This window comes from Homarus americanus, unplaced genomic scaffold (assembly GCF_018991925.1).
Source record: "Homarus americanus isolate GMGI-L3 unplaced genomic scaffold, GMGI_Hamer_2.0 scaffold37678, whole genome shotgun sequence".
Taxonomy (NCBI): domain Eukaryota; kingdom Metazoa; phylum Arthropoda; class Malacostraca; order Decapoda; family Nephropidae; genus Homarus; species Homarus americanus.
In genome coordinates this window covers 529,832-554,167 of record NW_024725520.1, presented here as the reverse complement: position 1 = coordinate 554,167, position 24,336 = coordinate 529,832, and the positions used below count along the sequence as shown (strand labels likewise).

General features: G+C 38.1%; 1 protein-coding gene across 4 annotated transcripts; it reads right to left on the bottom strand.

Moving 5' to 3' along the window:
• Nucleotides 1-943: 943 nt before the first annotated feature.
• On the bottom strand, nucleotides 944-23,953 carry LOC121865172 (inositol monophosphatase 1-like). 4 transcript variants are annotated; one of them, XM_042364482.1, is made up of 6 exons: nucleotides 23,638-23,953; nucleotides 18,226-18,359; nucleotides 15,565-15,824; nucleotides 13,738-13,843; nucleotides 12,153-12,304; nucleotides 944-1,838 (listed from the first exon to the last, which is right to left on the bottom strand). In XM_042364482.1, the coding sequence occupies exons 1-6, from the start codon at nucleotides 23,701-23,703 to the stop codon at nucleotides 1,720-1,722; spliced, it is 837 nt and encodes a 278-aa protein (XP_042220416.1). In that variant the 5' UTR covers nucleotides 23,704-23,953; the 3' UTR covers nucleotides 944-1,719. The 4 variants fall into 4 exon arrangements, with proteins under 4 accessions (XP_042220416.1, XP_042220417.1, XP_042220418.1 ...); XM_042364483.1 differs by lacking the exon at nucleotides 12,153-12,304 and adding an exon at nucleotides 13,288-13,439 and having other exon boundaries at nucleotides 23,638-23,952; XM_042364484.1 differs by lacking the exon at nucleotides 12,153-12,304 and adding an exon at nucleotides 3,210-3,361 and having other exon boundaries at nucleotides 23,614-23,947.
• Nucleotides 23,954-24,336: the final 383 nt, after the last annotated feature.

Here is a 24,336-nt window from a genome sequence, read left to right as displayed (position 1 = left end):
CCATTCCATCCCCAGGGCATTTCAAGTAGCTATCAAGCTCCTTCAGTTGCAGAGGATTGTTCAAGTGCAGATCCAGGAATATCAAAAGGGGGGATCCAAGGAGTTGTGGGTTGGGGAACATGGCAAGCATAGTGAGCCCACCCAGCTGGGGGGAGTAGGTATTAGGCAGATACCAAACAGGGAGGCACTACTGCCTGGGAAGATTTTGGAAGCATAATGTATTGTCTAATGGTAGACCCTGCTGTCACATAGCATTGCAAAAATTGCGACCAAGTCCCAGGTTGCTGATCCGACTTTCTGCCTCATTTACACACAATTGCAGGGTCTCAATTGTTTCTCTTACTATTGACAACACAACATACATACAATATATTGTTTCTCACTTTTGATCTTTTTGTATTTCTTTATGGTTCTTTATTATTATCGTTATTATTATTACATTTCCGCCCCCCAGCCTCAATGTGGGTCAGTGATCTGTGCCCGGGTGGGCTAATCCCTGTGTGTGGTAAAAAAAAAATAAAAATAAAATAAAAAATACACCTAGGGTCTTAAATCTTTGGCACCCCCTATATTTGCTTCATGCATGCCGCCTCTGGTCTCTGATATTCTAGGTGTAATGTTTATTGTGTATTAATGAGCCAGAAAATCAGTACAGTATAATATTTAAACACATAAACTTAAGAAAACAAATAATAAAAAAATAAATAAAATAAAAATGGTGCATAAAGGAGATATATTTACCCAGTACAACTGAACACACGCACACACACATTTGTTCATTTCTTGTTCCTTTTTGTAATGAAAGATTTTGTTAAACAACTCACTCCCTCCATGTCAGTGTAAGTAATAAGTCATTTTTGTCCATTAATTATAATTATCATCACTATTACAAACACACAGAAGGAACAAAAAACTGTATTAGAAAGGATGTAATAAAAAAACATTTCTCCCTTGGACAAGTGTATTAATCTTCCATGAGAATATTGGACTGTACTTGTAGAGTGACCAAAGTGAGGGAATCCATGTACCCTGGCTTCTGTACAGTATTTGTGTTATATCAACAATACTGTACTCAGATGGTGTCCCTCTTATAAACATTTACACATCAGCTTATTCTCTTACATAAATACATTTTCACCTTATATACAATATTTGGATACAAATAATTCCTATAACAACATTCCAATATCCAAATAAAGAATAAAATTTTGTATCAGTTATATATATTATGATCAATTATACAATAAAAATAACTTCACAATTAAAAAAAAAACCCAATTTGTGGTAAAGTTAAGAGACGATGAACACCTTATCTTATCTTGATGTACTGTACATTACAGTATATTATAAGATGTGTCACTAAACAACACATGGCACCATTAATTATATACCGGTACATCAGAATATAGGAACAACTATAGTTGGTATATACCTGTAATCACTCTGGTATAACACCTGTATAAGGAATGCTGTCAAAGTTCTAACCTTACAATACTGAGATTTATTTTTACTCATTAAACATAAGAAAAATGTAAAAGTGTGTTTAAGCTTAAGAGTTAATTTAAAAGTATGTGTAAGCTAAGCACACACTTTTAATTTAACTATGTTTATGAGTTAACTTGTACAGTACATAAAAGAAAATGGTATGGTTATCGGCTTCTACAGGCGAGTGTTAGTAACACGTATATACTGTACAGTGTACTATTTCGTCTGTACACATTACTCACTAACACCATCTCTCTCTGGCTGGTACTGCTTCAACAGCTTTGCTATCTTCTCAGCCAACTCCTGTGTTGAGGCGCACAACACTCGCCGCCGCATCAGGTCAAATGGGCCACCTGTTACCACCAAAAAAGTTTTATTTCCTAAATATGTACATCACTTTTTTTATAAAATATCTACAGTATGTGGTAAGAATTAGGCAAGAATATCATATATATATATATATTATGCAAGTATACACATAAGACACATTCAGATATAACATGAATAAAGACATCATTTAATGCAACTACAGTACATGCTCAATAATGTTCTGTAAGAAGAAAAAAGTAAAAGAATATAAGCACATGCATAAATTATCTACAAATAACCCAGGCAAAAAAAGCAACTATAAACTCCAACAACTAGAGAAAAGACACATTGTTCATTATACTAATGGTGATTAATAAAGTTTAATTTCACCTCTAAAATGACACTTTCTCACTGTTTCTTGATAAAAGGTGTGCTTGGGAAGCACTGGGAAGCCGTTTTGTATTCATTATGCAAATTTTTGGTAATTTCTTACAAAATAATTGCCTACATATGTAAACAACTAATAATGCTACAAGACAGTACAGTGGTCCCTCGGTTAACGAGCGCCTCGGTTAACGAGTTACCTTCCATAAGATTCTTAACTTCGGTTAACGAGCAATCCCTCGATAACGAGTTTCTTACGAGCCAACCTGAACATGTTTTCGCTTGCATTTGGCGGTCCATCAGTTGTAATATTAGTCCGCCAATACAGTAATCGGTTCTAGGGCTTAAATTCCTTCCCATTTTAGCAAATATCAAGAAGTTTATACCATTAAAAAATTTTAAAAGTTTATTATTAATTTTTTTAGTCATTTTAACAATTATTGAAGGTAGGGTCACTAGTTTGTGGCACGCCATCCAGCCTGCCAACACAGCATACAGGCGTCAGTCTTTGTATCTTTTCAGTGGAGGTAACATCTTGCTTGAGACTCTCTTCAACTAAACACTTTTTTCTGTGTTTGCAAGCAAATTGTTGATCATTTTGAAATTTATTTTACATATTGACAATATATAATGAAGAGCAGTGTTGATTTAAAGAAAATAATCTTGAATTACACCAAGAGAACTAAAATTTTATGGGTGAAATGGCACCATGGAGTGACTTCTCTTCCACCCCTATGCCTTCTCTTCTCCTCCACCCCCATTCTAATTCTCATCATCATCCACCTACAAGCATTAGTTAATACTCCTTTAAGTATGTGTGATACAAGCATTAGTTAATACTCCTGTAAGTTTGTGTCATCACTATCACATACCTGAAAGCAATATTGTAGAAAAAAGTAAAAGCATTAAAAGCTGTAAAGAAAATTAAGCACTACAGTTACATTAAGGTTATGGGTAGTACTACATGCAGAGTCTACATGTTAGTTTACCATTATTGTAGTAAGCTATTGAACATCACCACAATGACATACCCTCAGTATCAATGACTACTCCCCCTGCCTCCTTTATGATCAGGTAACCAGCTGCCATGTCCCAAGCATGAATTCCGAACTCAAAGCAGATATCAACTCCGCCAAGGGCCACGTGACACATATTCAACGTGCATGACCCCATGGCACGTATTCTAAAAGAAAAAAAAATATAAATACCTTTTGTGTGACATGTTAGTAGCAATTAATGATGAATTAATCCTGAAATCCCACTGTACGTATATTTAAGCCGAGGTTGTAGAGAGTCTCTAAGAAGTAACAAGGTACAGTGGTGGTGTGGGCTATGGTACCAACATGGTACAGTGGTGGTGTGGGCTATGGTGCCAACATGGTACAGTGGTGGTGTGGGTTATGGTACCAACATGGTACAGTGGTGGTGTGGGCTATGGTACCAACATGGTACAGTGGTGGTGTGGGCTATGGTACCAACATGGTACAGTGGTGGTGGGCTATGGTACCAACATGGCGTACATGGTACAGTGGTGGTGTGGGCTATGGTACCAACATGGTACAGTGGTGGTGTGGGCTATGGTATCAACATGGTACAGTGGTGGTGGTACGGTACCAACATGGTACAGTGGTGGTGTGTGGGACAGTGGTGGTGTGGGTGGTACCAACATGGTACAGTGGTGGTGTGGGTTATGGTACCAACATGGTACAGTGGTGGTGTGGGCTATGGTACCAACATGGTACAGTGGTGGTGTGGGCTATGGTATCAACATGGTACAGTGGTGGTGTGGGCTATGGTACCAACATGGTACAGTGGTGGTGTGGGCTATGGTACCAACATGGTACAGTGGTGGTTTGAGCTACGGTACCAATATGGTACAGTGGTGATGTGGGCTATGGTACCAATATGGTACATTGGTAGTAAGATATTGTTGGAGGATGGATTTATATGTACTGTGCATTACTACAGTACAGTACAGGTACAGACAATCCAGATATCTTACAGTGCACTGTGTGTGTGTCTTTGAATGCACCTACCATACTTTAAGACAATTACTTTAATAAATGATAAACTGTACTACTGTATATGAAAAAAAATATTAAAAACAATTTTAAACAATGAGAAGTACAATAGACAATGAGTTACGTGAAAATAGAAAAAGGTAGGAGGAACAAGGGAAGGTTTCTTTTGTATGATAATATAAAGTGAAGACATCAGTTTAGGGCACGGGTCCGCAACCTTTATATAATAATAGGCCACATTACAAACAAGAAATCAGTCATCAACCATTGCCATCACTCAGTGTAATTATGCAATATGTATTAAATTCAGAAAAATAATGCATGAAATTGAGTTTTAAGAAATATAGAGCTAAGCCATGTACTGTATTCAGATAAATATACTGGTAGACAGAAAAAAAATTTAAGTAACCTACTGTGGTACAGTAGTGTACTGCACTTGTTCTTTATGCAAATCCGCTGGCAACAGTAGGTTGACCCAAACATCGAAAACACTATGAAATCTACTCGTTTCACTGTTACCTGATGCACTTCTTTCCCCCAAAAGTCCAACAATGACTCTGTTCTTTTGTGAGTGTGCTTCAAGATACTGTATTAGTCTACAGGTCTAGGAGCTACAACTGTGCATCACCAAGATTTTCCTCGTCAATATACTGTATGGCTAACAGTGGCTGACCTCATTTGCTTAAAAAGAATAGGATCCGAAACAAATTAATAAAATTTTCTTACTCGTTAATCTTAAAAAAACTATGCATCTGTGAATTCTGACTGAAATTGTAACAAGCATTACATGTACCCTGTACTGTACTTTTGTGTGTGTAGTCAGCTGCCAAAGTATAAAGTTTCTTAGTCATACAAAGAGATTAAGTGTTTGCTGCATTAAGTGTTCAAAGAGCTTTATCTTACCTTATCAACTTAGCCGGCCGCTCATAACATTATTTGGATATCATCAAGCCAGCCGCAAATATTAATACTGTACTGTATTCTGGTTACATACGGCCGGAAATACGAGGGTTGTGGACCCCTGATTTAGAGGTACAAAGACTAATATTTACCATAATTATAAAACTATTTTGTGATCATCAAACTACTTCTTACAACCTCAAGAAATAATTATCATGTCCACACAACCAAGAATTACAGTAACATGTTGTATACTGTATCTAGTTAACAACTTTGTAGCTCACCATGCCTATAAGTTTGCAGCTCATAGTTAACAACCTTCCGGGGAACAAATCCTAAAAACAGAACAAATTCAACAACCTTCCAGGGAACAAATCCTAAAAACAGAACAAAACAAAAGTTAACAACCTTCCGGGGAACAAATCCTAAACACAATAACAAAACAAAAGTTAACCTACCAGGGAACAAATCCTAAAATCATAAACAAATCCTAAAATAAAAAAGTAGAGATGGATGCAAAGTTTAATATTTAACAAAAGATAACACTGTATAACAAAGAAATTATACAAACTAACAATGAAAATTGTTATGCTTTTTAAGGTGTATATAATTAAACTGATAGTTTTTGTGTATCACACGTTTTTCTGTATTTTAAAAGTGAATATAATATGCTAGACCCTTTAAAGGCACGGTTTCAGAATGCATAATTTCGGCTGTATAACATTTTTGCTTTGTTCCCACCCTTTGAAAACACTGACACTAACTCCAACAAGTGATAATTCTAATACAAGCTGTTCAGATTTCCAGCCAGAGGCTGACGTTCACAAAGTATTTTGGAAGTGTAATAAGATCCACCTGACTTTTCACTGATGTATCAACCTACAGTGTAAAGGCAGTGTTGCTGCATAATGGCAATGTTTTACCTTCTGTACCAGTTGCATATTCTGGTGTATCTTGAAGGAGACTTACGATAACCTTGGTTTTATTCTCAACTGTATCAAGTATTCTGATCACTGTTGGTCTATCTGTCCAGACTTAAAGGTTGTTGCACTTTTACCAGGACTGCAGATTGGATTTACCAAATAAATGTGCTTTATACATCCCGTATGTGGGACAGTCATGCCCGAGCCTTCCAGCTGCCATGCTCTTTCAATAAACCGTTAATAATTATTACTATTATTATTATTATTATTATTCATTACACTCGCAAAGTTTGGCCACCATACAACTCAGTCATTCCTAGTACATTCAATGTAGATTGTGGCCAAAGCTCCATTGGTTCCAAAAGACAAGATTCTGTTGCCACCAGTGAACATTAAGCTTGGTTTTGTCAAACAACTGGTCAAGGCTATGGACAAGGATCCTCTAGCATTCAAATACCTGTTAGGAAAGTTCCCCAAATTTTGAGTGAGTGAGCGAGATGTAATTTTCTTCTTTTTTTTTATTCAGTTACATGCAAACACAATCGTATCATAAGGTCAAAAACATTTCTTACGTGTGTAGGAGTTAGCACACAGGTCGGGGTAAGGGGATCTCAGCTGTTTGTTGTCTACTGTGTCTCATGTAGTGAAACAATTACCAAATGGCCATGCAGTATTTTTTCTTTTCTTTTTTTTATTAATATTGTAATATTTCTATTGATTCCTCACAATTACTGGTGCAGTATACATTATTTTATGTACAAAGAATTGCTTCTTCAACACTCAAACCATTCTCTGGGTGACATGACACAGTTCAGCCGGGTAACCAGCTGACTCAAATTGGGGAAGGAAGGAAGGGAGGTAGGAAAGGAGGGAGAGAGCGAGTGCAGCTGGAATGGTGAGTAAGCGACCCAGTTACAGCTCACTGCCTCCACACACAGATGTTCACTACCCACACATACACATCCATGGTCTTCATTTTTCTGATTTTAGTTTTATATTATATTTTCGTTATTTCTATGCCACGTTAGAGTACGTACATTAATACCTTGGTTAACACTCAGGATGTGTTCCTGGATAACAGAGCGTTATCCAAAACAGCTCTCTAAAGGGCATTATAACATTGCATAAATGGAGAAGCATTCCTGATGACATTATTTTTTATCAATGAGATATATACAGCTGTACTGTACAATATTGTATGTGAAGGATACATGCATTAATAAACAAAGATTATAACAGTAAGGTTGTTGTGGATTCCTCCCCTACAAACGCTGTTTGTCGCTGAGTAGCCGACCCCGCGAATTCCCCAGTGCATGCCTCGTGGTCTAGGTCAACCAGCACCGCCTTACATGACGGAGGTCAACTATTAAGCCACGCCTACCTCCGCTATATAAGACCTGACCTCGTGGTGACCTACCTCTCTTTTCTACTTACAGCCACCAGCAAGCAACACCTCCTCCTCCTCCTCCTGCCTGGCGGTCCTCGCTCCCGCCGGCAACCATGGCGACCCACAAGCTGGTCCTCCTCTGAGCACCGTCACCAACCAGCTCTCTCTACTCAATGCTTGTGAACATACTGCCTTCCCAGCACTGAGCTGCATTGTACATCTAATACAATATGTATACAGAGAGCACATTGTGAGTTTCCTTTCTCCATCCCATCCTGAGTGTGAACCCAAACATAACATACCCCACAAGGTTTCCTTACTAGTTAATGAATAACAACTAAACAATAATGTACCATGAATGACAGTCGTATGATGAATAGTAGTGACAACTGTAGTATAATGCATGTGAGAGGCAGTGTGTCAGTGAGGTGAGATGCAATGCGTGGGAGGGAGGGAGAGAGGGAGTCAGTGGATATCATACGGCTCTGCTCTGGCTGAAACTAATCCATCTTTGCATCACTAAAATTATTATTTAGGTGGAGATAATAGACATAGTGGTGATGATGGAGGTGGCGAGGGAGATAGTGGTAAGGAGGTGAAGTGTCTATTGGTTTTTGGTAACACTATGCCTGCAGCACTGCCAGATGCTATTGAACAGTTGATATCCACCCACAAAATTGAATGAAGTACAGGGTACAGTGGACCCTCGGTTAACGAGCACAATTCGTTCTAGAAGGTTGCTCGTTAACCAAAAAACTCGTTAACCGAAACCATTGTTTCAATGGGTTTTTGGGCAATTGGTTCCAGCTCATCGAAAATTGCCTAAAATCAACAAAAAAGGTAGTAAAGTACAATTACTTTGAGGTGTGTATGTAAAAGGCTCCTGGATGATGATGATGGGAATTAGAATGGGGGTGGAGGAGAAGGGAGAAGAGCAGGCATTGGGGTGGAAGAGAAGTCACCCCATGGCGCCATTTCACCCATAAAATTTTAGTTCTCTTGGTGTAATTCAAGATTATTTTCTTCAAATCAACGCTGCACTGCATTATATATTGTTAATATGTAAAATAAATTTCAAATTGACCAATAATTTGCTTGGAAACACAGAAAAAAAGCATTTAGTTGAAGATAGTCTCAAGCAAGATGTTACCTCCACTGAAGACACAGAGACTGACGCCTGTATGGTGTGTTCACAGGCTGTATGGCTCTCAAAAAACTAGCTTCCTATACTTCAATTATGTTCAATAATTGTTAAAATGACTAAAAAATTTAATACAGTATAAAACTTTTAAAATTATTGAATAGTATAAACTTCTTGATATTTACTAAAATAGTAAGGAATTTAAGCCCTAGAACCGATTACTGTATTGGCGGACTAATACTACAGCTGGTGGACCGCCAAATGCAAGCGAAAACATGTTGAGGTCGGCTCGTAAAAATCTTGTTAATCGAGGGATTGCTCGTTAACCGAAGTTAAGAATCTTATGGAAGGTAACTCGTTAACCGAAATCTCATTAACCGAGGCGCTTGTTAACCGAGGGATCACTGTACAGTATAAATGAGCAACATTGTATCCCTTTAATATTACATTACATAACATTTTAAAATATGGAGTGGGAAAGCAGAAAGGTATGGGTGATTAGAGAGATGGAGTGGAAAGGAGTGGCAACACGCAACAGGTGTGTTGCTAAGCGCTCTTCAACAGCTGATCTATAGCTCATCACCATGCTGACATGCACTTGTGCTTCAGTTAACCACACACAATTTTAGGTCATACAATAAGACCTACACTTAATATAATATTATATAACAAAGCGCTAAACCAGCAACACAGTCATCACCCTCACTCTTGATGCGTTGCTGTATTAATTCCAATGTGTATGTGTATGTGTGTGTGTGTGTGTGTGTGTGTGTGGTAAACAGAGAGCACTTGGAGCTGATTGGCCAAGTGAGTAAAAACAGAGTTGCACCTAGCATGTTGTGAGTGTTAGGACTCGTGACTTTTGACTATTTTTTTCTTCTAGATCACCAAGATGCAAGCAAGAGCATTATAACAAAATAGTGCTCTGTGGGGTAGAGCTAACTAGGGTATTACTGTATAGTACAACTAATGCTTTTATTTATATTAATTTTTTCTCAAATGAATACAGACAAGTGATAAACATGCTGAGCTAGTGAGATATGCTGAGTGGGTTGGCTCATGCAAAAGTGAGACCCAAGTGTAAGGGCGGTTCAGGGGGTCAGACACTTTGGATAGTGTACTCCGAGACCTTACTGTACAGTATTTTCTTTATTCATAAGGCACACTAACAAATTGAAATGACTTTTCTACTAATTCTGTGGTGACTATACTTAACAATTTCTGCAGTTAAAGGATGCTGGACTAGAGAGTTTCAACCTGTACTACAGTATATAACATTCTTTGCACATGTTAATATATATAGATGACTGATATACACTGCCCCCCTCACTTAACACTGAGGTTGCATTCCCAGAAAACACTGTAGATCAAACCCATTATAACACAGGGAGATAAGGGATACATCAGGTGGACCCCAAAAAGTTCCCTCGCCCCCCCACACATACACCAAAGTTCAAAGACATCGTACAGCTCTAAAGTAGCTCACGAATACACATACATCTACCAAATTCACTTAAACATAATGTTGTGGAGACACTGGCATTTCCATGATATCAGTTCCAGCACAACAACAAAATCTATCTAATTAATGATAAATAGTACACAATTACTATAATTTACTACCTAACACATTAAAAACATTAATAAAATACTATCTAGATGAAAATATGCAGCTAAAACCATTAAGGACAAGCTAAATGAAAGTTTAACACAGCCGCCATATGCACAGACGTTGGCTGTGTCATGCATGACTGCCCTCATTATCCCTCTTCATGGTGCATCAAGAGGAATGCTGAGAAGATTAGAGCCATAATTTCGTGTAGATAAACAGAACTTTATATTTTTTTTTATTCAGTTACATGCATATACGATCCTACAGTACATACAGAATGTGTAAAAACAAATAATAGGTCTCATTACGTAAAATACATAAAGGGAATAAAATTTCGTTGTGCAACAGTGAGTGTTAGCAGGATGAGCTGGGAGGATATATGTTATGGTTATTTTTCAACTCATATTTCAGGTAGATAAACTTAACTTTCTTCACTTTTTTTTTACTCAAGTTACATGCACAAACAATCCTACAAACAAAATGTGCAAAAAAAGTAAAAGAAATAACAATCATAAGGTCAAAAACATAAAAGGAGTAAACATTTATTTGTGTGTTGACTTGTTTATGGAGAAATCATCCCGATAGAGAAGGTGCAATGGCCTCTTTCAAGTCATTGAAAAATGTCTAACTTAATTCCCCGAAGGGCATTTGGAGAACACTTAAGTGGAGCCATGGTGAGAAAAAACAGACGATAAAACTGAAGTTAATCCCAGCGAAATGTTTTGTTGTGGCCGGACCAAGTACTATACAAACAATGGGCCCACGTGGCGTGTGGGTGGCATGGGGACACTACCCATGGACTGTAATAGACTCAAGCATCAGCTGGCTTGGCTGGCCTGTGCAAAACCTATTCTAACTGACTGCATTTGACCAAAATTTCCCATGTTAGCCTGGCTCAAGCCGTGTTCGAGCAAATCTTAGCCGTGTTAAGCAATACTATGTAGTAATCAAAAACCTGTGTTCAAGCGAATCTGTGTTTAACAAATCCATGTTTAGCGAGGAGGCAGTGTAATCATAAATCTTTCCTATTAATTGTACAGTATTGGAAGTTTTGTATGTATACTATAAGGGAATGAAGCCTTGAATTTACTCTATAAAATTATATATTAAATAAAAGTTCAATAAAATGTGATTGGATATGCAAAAACGGTTTTCATTTTCCTGATCAGCATACAGTACTCGATTTAGTGAATCTGATACAAACTTGTGCATATACATACTGTTAACTGTATTTCTAAAACTTAAACTTGGTTACAGTGTAATCTTTAAAAAAAAATATAAGGAAAAATGTACAGTACTGTCCTTAACAGTTTATAAAGAGAAAATGATTCAATCCAGGTTGTATTAATGATTTAATATTTTAACTGACTCCCTGTGTATTATAAATGAATTCATGGCAGTGGCTGTACTTTATGTATATATGGGTATGAGTTGACATGTTTCATTGAGTATGAGTTGTCCTGCACCCAGGTCCTAGTGAGTCACACTTACAATATTGTACTACTGTAATGGCAAACAATGATCTATATCGTGTCCTAGTGAGTCACACGCACTATACAGTACAGTACTAGTGGTAGACAATGGACTATGCTTGTGACATGCCCTGTGATAGCAGAGGAGGTGCATAAAAAGAACCAGATTAATTAAAATTTTCTGGATATATGATTGCAACAAAACTTAAATTCAGGGGAAAGGTTCCCAAGAAACTGATGTAGATATTTTAATGCCTGTCTCACCTCCCAACAAGCAGTTTTTGTTGAATGCCTGTCCTTAATCCTTATGGGCCTTTAACTGATGGCTACAAACACCCCAAATAGAGCCATAAACAGTTATCAAGGGTCACATTTTAACATGTCCCTAAAAAAAAAGTGAATTTCACAAGGCCAAGCTACTTTTTTGAATTATCTGGATGATATCAATTCTTAAAAAAAAGGTGTTAGGCAAATGAATAACAGTTGTTAGAGCAGAGAGTATTAAAAGTAGTACGAACCTTGAGTGTCGCATAAATACCCCCCTGCCTCCTTAATGATTAGGTAGCCAGCAGCCATATCCCAACAGCACAACCCACAGTGATAGAAGGCATCACCCCAACCTGCTGCTACATACATCATAGAAAGTGCAGCCGAACCTACTCCACGAATGCTGAAATTAAGTCATTAACAAATTACAGCCTACTCTGGGCTCAGCTGATATATGATACACCAACCAACAACCATCATAGCAGTGAGTTTCTCATATACAACAAGTACAGTACATGTATATAACAATACATTACTGTTGATAATGCACGACTTAGCTATTATCTGCTTAAGTTATCCTACAACTCATGGTAATTATGAAAAATTAGGCCCTTGGTCACCACATCCCAATACTGCGGTGAAGAGGTGTTCATTACACCACATAGGCAAGCAGCAGTACAAGACACTCACCCCTGTTATAGTAATTAACATCAGTAGTTTAAAAATGCACTTTTGGTAGTAACTTTTTATAGAGTACAAAGACTTTGACATCAATGTGAATCCATCCCATTGTGTTATATTACCAAATCTCACCAGTCATCACCAGAGACCAATCACTAGAGGCAAGTCATTACTAAAGACCAGTCATTACCAGGGCAGTCATCACTAGAGGTCAGTTATCAGTCATTACCAAGGCAGTCATCACTAGAGGTCAGTTATCAGTCATTACCAGGGCAATCATCACTAGAGGTCAGTTATCAGTCATTACCAGGGCAATCATCACTAGAGGTCAGTTATCAGTCATTACCAGGGCAATCATCACTAGAGGTCAGTTATCAGTCATTACCAGGGCAATCATCACTAGAGGTCAGTTATCAGTCATTACCATGTGTGGTAAACTCTCAGCACTCGATCCATTACCATGTGTGGCAACCAAGAGGTTAAGATACAGCTGGACATACATAGGATTTTGACAGTGATTAATCAATGAAAATAGAGTAAATAAAATTACTGTAAATTAAAGAGAAGAGAATATCCACACAAAGACCTTTAGAGGAGTGTTAGTATCTGTGAAACCTCGTACTGTACTAAAAAGCCTTAAAATACTCCCTGTAAGCCTGTACGTATAAAGTACTGAACTGTAAAACCCTGTAATACTGTAGGTACCTGCAGTATCTACAACCACTCCTCCTGCCTCCTTTACCAAGAGATAACCAGCAGCAATGTCCCAGCAGTGGATGCCCAGGGTATAGTTGGCATCTGCCACGCCCCACGCCACATGAGCCATGTGTAGGGCAGCAGAGCCCATGGTGCGGCACCTTTACACAATGTGACTTGTTACTCTCTCTAAAGTTGCTTCTATATTTTGAACTAACAATTAACATCTTCACTTATAACATACTGTACTATACTGTACAGGCTTTAATATCTTCCTACAGGTCTATGGAAACAATTTAAAAAGATAACCAACTACAGGTGTATCTAAAAAGATTAGTAAAACAAATTTAAAATTTTATTGAAAGAAATATTAAATACAAAAATATATCATACCCAGAACATATCAGCAAGTGAGCCAGAAACTTCTAATGTTTAAACCAGATAAAATATTAAACTTACCCATGAACTTTGGTTATTAAAGTTGTCAAATTGGTAAGGACTGTATCAACTTTCTCAGGGTCACGACTTGTACCCATTTCTGAGAATACTAGGGCCTGACCCAGGTCTGAAATGAAAGATATAATATTTATCACAAGAGTGCCAGGGCTGGCCTAGGTCTAAAAGATATCATAATATTTACCACAAGATGCTGCTGAAGGTGGGAAAATTGCCAGTTGTGACAGTAACCTGAATCAAGCCATAACTGCGGAGATTAATGACAACTTAAACTAAACTATCATAACATTTATACAGTACAGTATTGTTAATATACATTTTCTTTAAAATAAAAGATAGATACACATTAGAAGAGCAAAGAGGAGCTTGCTGGTTATTGTTCCAACTCCACTCCTCGCCATTGCATTATGAGCGAGGTGGCCGACGGGAAGTGATCTTTGCTGAAGTGTTTCACACCCCTCCATGCCAGCCAGCTGGGGCTGAGGCAGGCATTGTAAGTCTGGCGGTGAAGGGAGTCTTGAGGACAAGTCAGCCAGCAATCAAAACGTTCACCAGTTGCCCGAGTAAATTTTGTGAACGAAGATTTATGAATTTTACCCCCCCCCCTCCCGAAATTGCCCCTATTTATTGCCACAACACCCGCTGTTTCTTTGCTTTTTTTTACCACAATGGGCAAGAGGAAAGATTTAACAAAAGAGCAGATAGTATCAATTATTAGTCTGCCTAAGGGCAAGAAACCTGTAAAGGAAGTCTCAAGAATTGTTGGTGTGAGTGAACGATCAGTTCAGATTTGGATTAAACAATTTCAAGATGACGGCGGGTTGGCAATACCAGTGCACAGCGTATGGCCAGAGAAGGCTCGAAAAACTTCCCAACGCACGTGACCTGTTCTTAAGAGGCAACTTGATGCTAATCCACGTCTGTCAGCACAGGAATTGAAAGAAAAAACCCTGTACTTCCAGGTGATGTTTCTGTATGGACCATTCACCGCCGCATCCATGATGACCTGCATTTTCGCAGCCACCAACCACGCATGAAGCCACTCCTCACCCTTGTCCAGAGGCAGCATAGAGTCGCGTTTGCCAAGGCTAACGCTCAGTGGGATACGACCAATGGCAGCACGTGTTGTGGGGTGACGAGGCAGCATTTTCTTTTACTGGAAGTCGTATTTTTATTATGTACAGGCACCCCGGAGTGATTCACTTGACCCCAAGTTCACTTTTAGCACAATTAAGCATCCTGAGTCACTAATGGTGTGAGGTTGCCTCTCGTACTTTGGAAATGGTGATCTTGTTGTGCTACCTAGGAATGTGATGATGAACCAATTTAACTACTTGGAGCTGCTTTGTGATTATTTGCCCGGGTCTTTTGAAGAATGGCCTGCTGATATGTTTATGCAGGATGGTACCCCATGTCACAGCAAAATCTGTAATACAATGGCTTGTTGACTGTCAGGTAAACTTCATAAGTGATTGGCCAAGCAATTTGCCCGACCTTAATCCGATAGAAAATAAGCGGAACATTGTCAAGCTTCGTTTACAAGGCAAGGACACAAATACCGTCCCCAAGCTGGAGGCAGCCAGTCGTGAGGAGTGAAATAATTTAGACCCACAAATAATCCACAACTTGCCAGAGTCGGTTCCTTCACACCTGCAGGAGTGTATCAAGAGAAAAGGGAGGCCTATAGACCACCGGAAGTTTGTTAACGTCTCAGATTATTTTTTTATTAATATTTCATCTTGTTGTTTAGGTCTGCCACGACCCTGTGCATAATGCAAAGGTGAGGAGTGTAGTATGAGCTGTGCAAGGCAACTTTGTTACAGCACTCACCTGTCTGTCCAGAGGCGGAGATCTTCTCATCATTCAAAAAGGCTCCCTGGCCTTTAACAGCTGTAAACATCTGTTCCAACACTGGGTTGTACACAATGCCAACTTCGGCATCTTTATTTACCCATAATGCCACAGAGATACAAGTGTATGGGAAACTATGGACAAAGTTCATTGTCCCATCTATGGGGTCAATAATCCATGTTGGCTCATCTGTCAGCACACATTTTTCTCCCGCTGCTACAGACTCCTCCCCAATGAATCTAAAACATAATAATACATACTTACATATACTTTATATCAATACCTCATAAGTTTATTTTTTAGGTCATTTGCAGTCAAAAATGTTGTAAACACATGTGTCCGAATCTGAACAGTTATGGAACTATGAGTACAAGTATTTGAATAGTGATTTGCACCTAAAGAAAATGTTTACAATGAGGTTCTGTTGAGAAAGGGGACAGTTCCCCACGGCAGCAGATGCTTGTGTAATAGGAAAACAATGCTTGGTTGGACAAGGGGATTAACATGGTCATTTTTCTGAGGTCAGACTGCAAGCAAGTGCGGTACGTGAGGCCTGGAGAGGTTTGGTCAGTTACTTCAGGTAACAAGTAACTGAAGTTAAGACTCCCTTCACTCTAGGCCCAGCTGTTTGACATCGCTGGTAAATTTAGATCAGGTCATAAAGAGCAGACCATTCACCCAACTACTTCAGTTTTGTACAAGACACCATCGTGACACTGACCACCTCTGTACGTATTGGATTCGGTAATTTACTTCGTTGGAACACAAAGTTATAAGGTAAGAAAAGTTTTGTACAGTGGGGTATGCTATAACGAATCTAATTTGTTCTAGAACCTTGTTCGTTATAGCATTCGTTCGTTATAGGATTAATCCGTTCCAGGCCCCCAAATATAACCACTTAACACTGAAAATTATAATATAAAATTGTAAAAATTGTAAAAAAGTGCATAAATATGCATCTAAACCCCTGAAATAAAGAATATCATTAATACTTGTAATAAAAAACAATAAATTAGTAAAAAAAAAAAATAAATAAATAAATAAATAAATAAATAAATAAATAAATAATGTTCGTTGTAGGAGTTTCGTTCATTATAGCATTCTCAATTTTATAGGTAAAACCGTTCGTTATAGGAATATTCATAGTAGGATCCGTTCGTTATAGTATACCCCACTGAATTTGTTTAAAAAATATTGAAGTAATTTTGCCATAGTACAGGTTGACAACCCTTTATCCGAAATTCCGAAAACCGAAAAGCTCTGAAAACCGAAAGTTTTTTGGGGAGCATCTTATTTTTTTTTTTTTAAACAGGGATTAGCTCACCCAGGCATAGATCACTGACCCACATTGGGGCCTGGGGGGCGAAAATGTAATAGTAATACTAATTATAATAATAATAATACCGGTAACTCCTCCCATACAGTGTGGTTGGCAGAAACACCATTCAAATGTCAATGGCTCAACTATCGAAGAATGTTTTTGTAGATCAGTCTATGTACCATACTTGAATTCCCATTATAATTATCTTCATTGGAAAGCCGCAGAAACTAAGCAAAACTATGACCTTATACAATATTCACTTCACCCACTACAAATAGCAAAGCTTACAAGAGAAGAATTACATTATTATTTTTATCATTCTATTTTTGCCCCCAGGCCCTCGTGTGAGTCAGCGACCTGTACCCGGGTGGGCTAACACCCTAAAAATGAAAAAAGAAAGAAAAAAAGTCACAAATAAACATTATAATCCAGGAATACAAACAAAACTAATGTTCTGTGTGAAACGTTCTCAAAACTCTCATTACTATTCGAATACATACAAATAAATCGCTTCATGAGATGACTTATCTCTATCATGAGAAAATACCTGGCAATTAGAGCAGGCATACCAACACTTCAGCACACCCAGGAAGTGGCACGAAAATTTTTGTTGTTGACTGTACACTAGGGATAAGTTTTAAACATGTGCACATTTTTGTTTGGTGTTAATCTCCGATTGTTTCTACTGAACAAAGATGTTTATCAATACTTTACACATTTAAGATATTGCAATGTACAGTCATCTTAATGAATTCCTAAAAGTTGATGTACAAAGTTAATTATTCAGTACAGTACTGATAGTACAGGAAATAATAAAAACCCAAACCCTGAACTATTAAGCCCACAAACCCGAATGTGGGAGCTGTCCTTGCAGAGTGTAGGACAAAACCCTCAAAAAAAAAAAAACCCTAGGACAAAATTCTAACCAAATCTAACCTAACCATGAGAAACATTAATATAAAAAAGGAGTGAAGTTTGTCTCACTATGCACTCTAACTGAGGGGTGTTTTGTTGTCCTAGGATGCTTTTGTCCCCCCCCACCCCCGCCATGGGAAAAGTTCCAGCATATGCCCAAGATAGTTTAATCTATAATAAATGTTCAAACTGGCCATCTTCAGCTTGGATACACATTCTACTTCGTTAGAACACTAATAAGTAACCTTACCAAGAGCATTGGTCGTTCTGTATGTGTTCTGCAGCATCCACAATTCGATGAAACACTTCACCTCTCCTGTTCGTTTTTTGCTTGTATCAGAGCTGAAGTCAGCCATTTTAAACATTTATTAAAGACTAGGTTATGTTAAATTACATTAACTAACTTGTGGTCAGGGAAGACACCAGACAAGCCAGTTATCAGCAGCTTCTCCACTGCTTTGTCTGACTCTGTCACAAGATCTACCACTGAGCTCTTGGTCTCAACGTTCTTCTTCTTCTTGATGGCATCACGCACCAGCTGTAACACAAACAATACTTGTACAGTTAAATGGATTCTCTGTGCAACGAATGTTCTTCGTCAGCTTGGTAAACTATTTGCCATGTACTGTATTTGAAAAAGAAGCCACTGCTTTGACATCTTTAAGGTTCATGGTATTCTGCCAACTACTGTGAGGTGTGCAAAGTGTGGTCCAGATTGTCAGGAGCGAACTCATAACAATGGTTTTAAATTAGACAAATTTAGATTTAGATGCAAAATAGGTAAACATTGGTTTGGATATAGAGTATAGTGGATGAAAGGAACAAGTTACCAAACATCATCATTGACTCGAGTACGCAGGATAGCTTCAAACATAGGTTGGATGGATATATGAGCGGTGGGGGTTGGGTGTAAATGGGACTGCCCAGCATGGGGCAATAGGCCTGCTGCAGTTTCCTTCATTCTTATGTTCTACTGTCAGACAGTCATGTTAATCAAGTTAAATGCTAAACCCATGGACTTGGTAATAATACAGGTTTATGCACCAACAAATGATAGTGAGGATGAAGTCTTTGAAAAAATTTAGATTTAAATAATGCATATGACACTGTAAAGTTTAATGAATGTCTGATTATAATAAGTGATTTTAATGCAAAAGTTGGGAAAGGAAAAGTAGCACCAAAAGTAAGAACACATGGGTTGGGTAATAGAAATGAGGAGAAATATTAATTGACTTTTGTAAGGAAAACAAGATGATAATTGCAAATACGTACATGGTTTGAACAACACCCTAAGCATTTCTATACATGGGTCTCACCCCCAAGACAATGAAAATAACTTAGTCACGAATCAAATACTCCTGTAGATCACATTTTAATTCAGGAAAGATTCAGAAATTCAATAACCCAAACTAAGACCTATCCAGGGCCAAATTGTGGATAGAGTCAAGTCCCAGAAATGAGTTTAGTGAGGCTTTAACTTCAAAAATTAAAAAGAAAAACTATGGACAAAATCAAATGGGATTTATGTAAACTCTAAACAGGGGCAGGGATAGAATATGAAATTTCAGTATTGCTAGAGGGTGACTTTGATGAACCAGGACAACAATTGAATAATTACAATTAGAGACTGGGGAAAACTAATAGGACATGGAAGGAACGAGATTAAAAGTGAGTGGATGAAAACTGTACAATAATTTCAAAGAAAATAGATAGGCGAAGAGAGTACAGTACAGTATATGGTAAATAGAAGGGAGGTTTACAAAAAAAATAATAAAAAAATTGAAAAGGACTGTAGACAGGCCAAGGAAGATGATCTAGAAAGGAAATTCAAGGAAAATGAAGATGAGGACAGAAGGCATAAGGAAAATGTACCAAAAGATTAAACAAATGAACCAGAAAAAGGGAAATAAATGGGGTGGGACAATTAAAAGCATAGACATTAAGATCCTACTTGAGCAGAAGTAAAAGATAAGAATAGAGTAGAGGTAAGAAACTAAAAGGAAATATAGACCGAAATGCCAATTCTTTTAATATAAGTTGAGGCAGCTGCGAGCAAAATGATAAATTGTAAAGCTTGTGGGGTTTATCAGCTTCCAGTAGAATTTATAAAACAAATGGGCAAGAAAGGGATCAAATGTTTGACTATACAGTAATATGTAATTCTTTGTACAGAACAGCTACTTTATTTCAAAGGAGACCTTCCCAATACAGCATTTAAAAAAAATCAATATTTGTACAGGGTATTATTAATCGTACCATACTAAAAAGCCAAGAGCCTTAGAGTGCACCCAGTTTAGAACAATTAGCTTAAGTTATGCCTGCAAAGTTTTATTAAATACATATTTAAGAAATTAAATTTGGAATAGAAATGAGTTATCTGAAGAGCAAAATGGATTTAGAAAAGGAAAAGGAACTACTGTAGAGGAGCTATATTTGGTTTTAGAATTTTGAGTGAAGGGGCTTTAGAGGTCCAAAAAAATTTATACACCTGCTTTGTTGATTTTTAAAAAGCAACGGGAGGCTGGTGTTAGTAAATAATAAACTCACTAATTGGTTCACAGTTAGGCAGTGAGTAAGACAAAGCTGTATTCTATTTCCAACATTGTATAATACATATTAAGAATTCTTAATGAGAGAAGTCATAAGTGATAATGAAGGACTAAAAGTTTATGGTAGAGTAATACCAAAAACATAGACTATGCAGATGATACTGCTATCACAGATAGTGAAGAGGCATTACAAAAATTCCTGAACAGATTAGTGGAAATTGGTGAAAAATAGTTTAATCATCCCTGTATTTAGACATATAAAATAAGATTTCTGACAGATATCAAGGTCCAAATCATTCAAAACACAAAAAAAACATTGGGAAAACAGTTTGTATATCTAACCTAACCCAATTCCTAAGATTCCTCGGATAGCCAAAACTAAAATAATACCACATAACCTGGCCACACAGGCCCACATAACCAGGACACATACATAGCCTGGGCCCACATAACCAGGATACCTACTTAACCTGGCTAAACAGGTCCACATAACCAGGACACATACACACCTGAACACACAGGTCCACATACATAACCTGGACACACAGGTCTGCATAACCAGGACACATACATAACCTGGCCACACAAGTCTGCATAACCAGGACACATACATAACCTGGTCACACAGGTCCACATATCCAGGACACATACATAACCTGGAGACACAGGTCCACATAATCAGGACACATACATAACCTGGTCACACAGGTCCACATATCCAGGACACATACATAACCTGGAGACACAGGTCCACATAATCAGGACACATACATAACCTGGAGACACAGGTCCACATAATCAGGACACATACACACCTGACCACACAGGTCCACATAACAAGGACACATACATAACCTGGACACACAGGTCCGCATAACCAGGAGAACATACATAACCTGGCCACACAAGTCCGCATAACCAGGACACATACACACCTGACCACACAGGTCCACATACATAACCTGGAGACACAGGTCCACATACATAACCTGGAGACACAGGTCCACATAATCAGGACACATACATAACCTGGAGACACAGGTCCACATAATCAGGACACATACACACCTGACCACACAGGTCCACATAACAAGGACACATACATAACCTGGACACACAGGTCTGCATAACCAGGACACATACATAACCTGGCCACACAAGTCCGCATAACCAGGACACATACACACCTGACCACACAGGTCCACATAACAAGGACACATACATAACCTGGAGACACAGGTCCACATAATCAGGACACATACATAACCTGGAGACACAGGTCCACATAATCAGCACACATACATAATCTGGCCACACAGGCATCCTATAACTCTGCAATAGCTATACTTCGTTTTACTGTAGTCTCTAGAGGCAACATTTATAAGAACATAAGAAAATAAGGAGTGTGCAATAGGCCGGTTGGCCTGTGCATGGCAGCTCCTGTCGAGAGTTACTACCACTCTCTATCATCCATGAATCTATCTAGCCTCCTTTTAAAACTTTCCAGAGTTCCAGCACTTACTACAAAGTTGCTAAGCTTGTTCCACTCGTCCACCACCCTATTTGTGAACCAGTTTCTTCCTATCTCCCTCCTAAACTTATCCAACTTAAATCCGTTGCTCCGAGTCCTATCCTGCTCGGATATTATAAGAACTTCTATATCCCCTTTATTGATTCCTTTCACCCACTTAAATAATTCTATCATATCTCCCCGCACTCTTCGTCTTTCTAGGGAATGCAAGTTAAGTTTCTTTAACCTATCCTGATATGGAAGGTTTCAAAGTCCCGGAATCATTTTCGTCATTCTTCGCTGCACCGACTCTAGTGAATTGATATCCATTCTATAATAAGGGCACCAGAACTGAACCGCATAATCGAGGTGCGGCCTGACTAGCACAAGATATAGTTGCAATAAGACCTCTGCACTCTTATTACTTACACTTCTAGATATAAAACCCCATACTCTGTTTGCCTTATTTCGAACATTAACGCACTGTTTTCTAGGCCGTAGGTCCGGGCTTACAAGTACCCCTAGGTCTCTTTCACAAGTCGACTTCTCTAGGTTGATGTTGTTAAGGCTGTATACATTGTCAGTATTTGTTCTTCCAATATTAAGTATGCTGCACTTGCTGGTGTTGAATTTCATTTGCCATTTTTCAGACCACCCCTGCAGTTTATTTAGATCCTCCTGTAATGCATTTGCATCCTGCCCTGTATTAATCTGTCATACTTCAATTAAGTGTATAACATATATACTTACTACTGTAATAATAATACGGTATTTTTATAGTAGTTCACACAACATTCCTACACCAAATCTTTTATCACATTCGAAAAAGACGGCCATTTTTAAGATAATTTTCTTTTAATACATTACCGTCGGAAACATATAATAACGTATATATCGCATGCCAAACCTTTCTTTTTTTAATTCCATTAATCTTCAGCCATTATCGCCTACCTGACCTCCCACTCGGCGTGTTCCCTTCACAAATCCTCATGCGTTCCTGTACACATCACGCGGCCAATCAATAGCGTTCTTTTTTTTTGCACCCAATTAAAATCAATTGTGTCTTCTGTTTTTAGAATTGTCGGTATTTTTTTGCCCAATCAGACTAGATTGTAATTTTGGGTCTCTCATGCTTCGAAATTCAAATTCGTTTCCGACAATGGAAGTCTGCGATGGGTGTCACTTCAATTATATGGAGTTGATTGCATTAAAAAAAAAAAAAACGAACATGCAATAGCATTTTTAGATCTCATGGTGTTCTCCCGACCTCAGTAAAGACCCTAATTCGGAATAAGTTAAGAAATAACAGTGATTCCCTCATATGGTGAAAGTCTGGTTATATAAAAACACCGCGAGGGTTAGGTTAGGTCAGGTTAGGTAGGGTTAGGTCATCCAAAAAAGGGTTTGGTTTATATGTTTTCTAGTGTTTTTTTACTGTATTTTTTATTCACTTGGCCATGATTTTTGTCAGAAGAGTCCCACCCCGGTTCCCAACAGGTAATCTGCGACGGAAATCAAGTCAAAATCAACCAAAACACACAAAAATACACTAGAAAAACATAAAACATAATTTTGACATTCTAACAGAGTTGTGTGAAGTACAATAAATTTTCCAATAATACAAGTTAATAAGGTTATGTAATAATTTTGTGAAACCATGTAAGTGCTGATTGCCATAGTTTTGTTATGTAGCTTTAACTCTTAATACACATATACTAGGTACGTACACTAACCATGAGTTAAGTTATCACACTAACCTCGCCAGCTTCCTTAACTAGCTTCAAGGCAACAGAAAGACAATGTTGGGGATTAACAGATGTCATGATGTCAAACAGTTACTACCAATAGTCCTGTCTAGACTAGTCACTTCAGTACCGGCACCAGGACTGATTAAGGAAAGTATATGGAAGGAAGGGCGACTTAAGGCACTTGTAGTCCCTGTAGGCGCCTGGCCACTAGATAAAACTGATTAAATGGCCGGAAAAGTTGTGTCGGCTGTTTATTTTGACCTGGCCGTGGTGATTGGTGACTGACATGAGAGTGACACAAATATGGCGAGAAGGAAAGTGAGTCACCGGTGTGTTATATGCGGGACAAATAAAAACAACGGGATTTGCACCAAGTTTTCAGGAGGTGTTTGGATGACATTTAGTAAAGAAAATATCATGACAATGCACAGAACCTACCAGAACCTAACCTTACCTAAACTTACCTAAACTTACCTAACCTGTGAAAAAGTAGACAAACCCAGCACATACTTTGAACACAATTAATTCGCAGTAACATTTTCCCCTTCGTTTCTGACAATTTTATTTTCTTAATATATTTGGAAATGGGAAATAAAACTGGGTTAGGTAAATCGAGATTAGTTTTCGTTAGGTAAAATAAGATTTGGTTAAAAAGCCACACTCTTCTCTTTATCAATATCATTAAAAAAATTTGGCAAAAAATAGCAA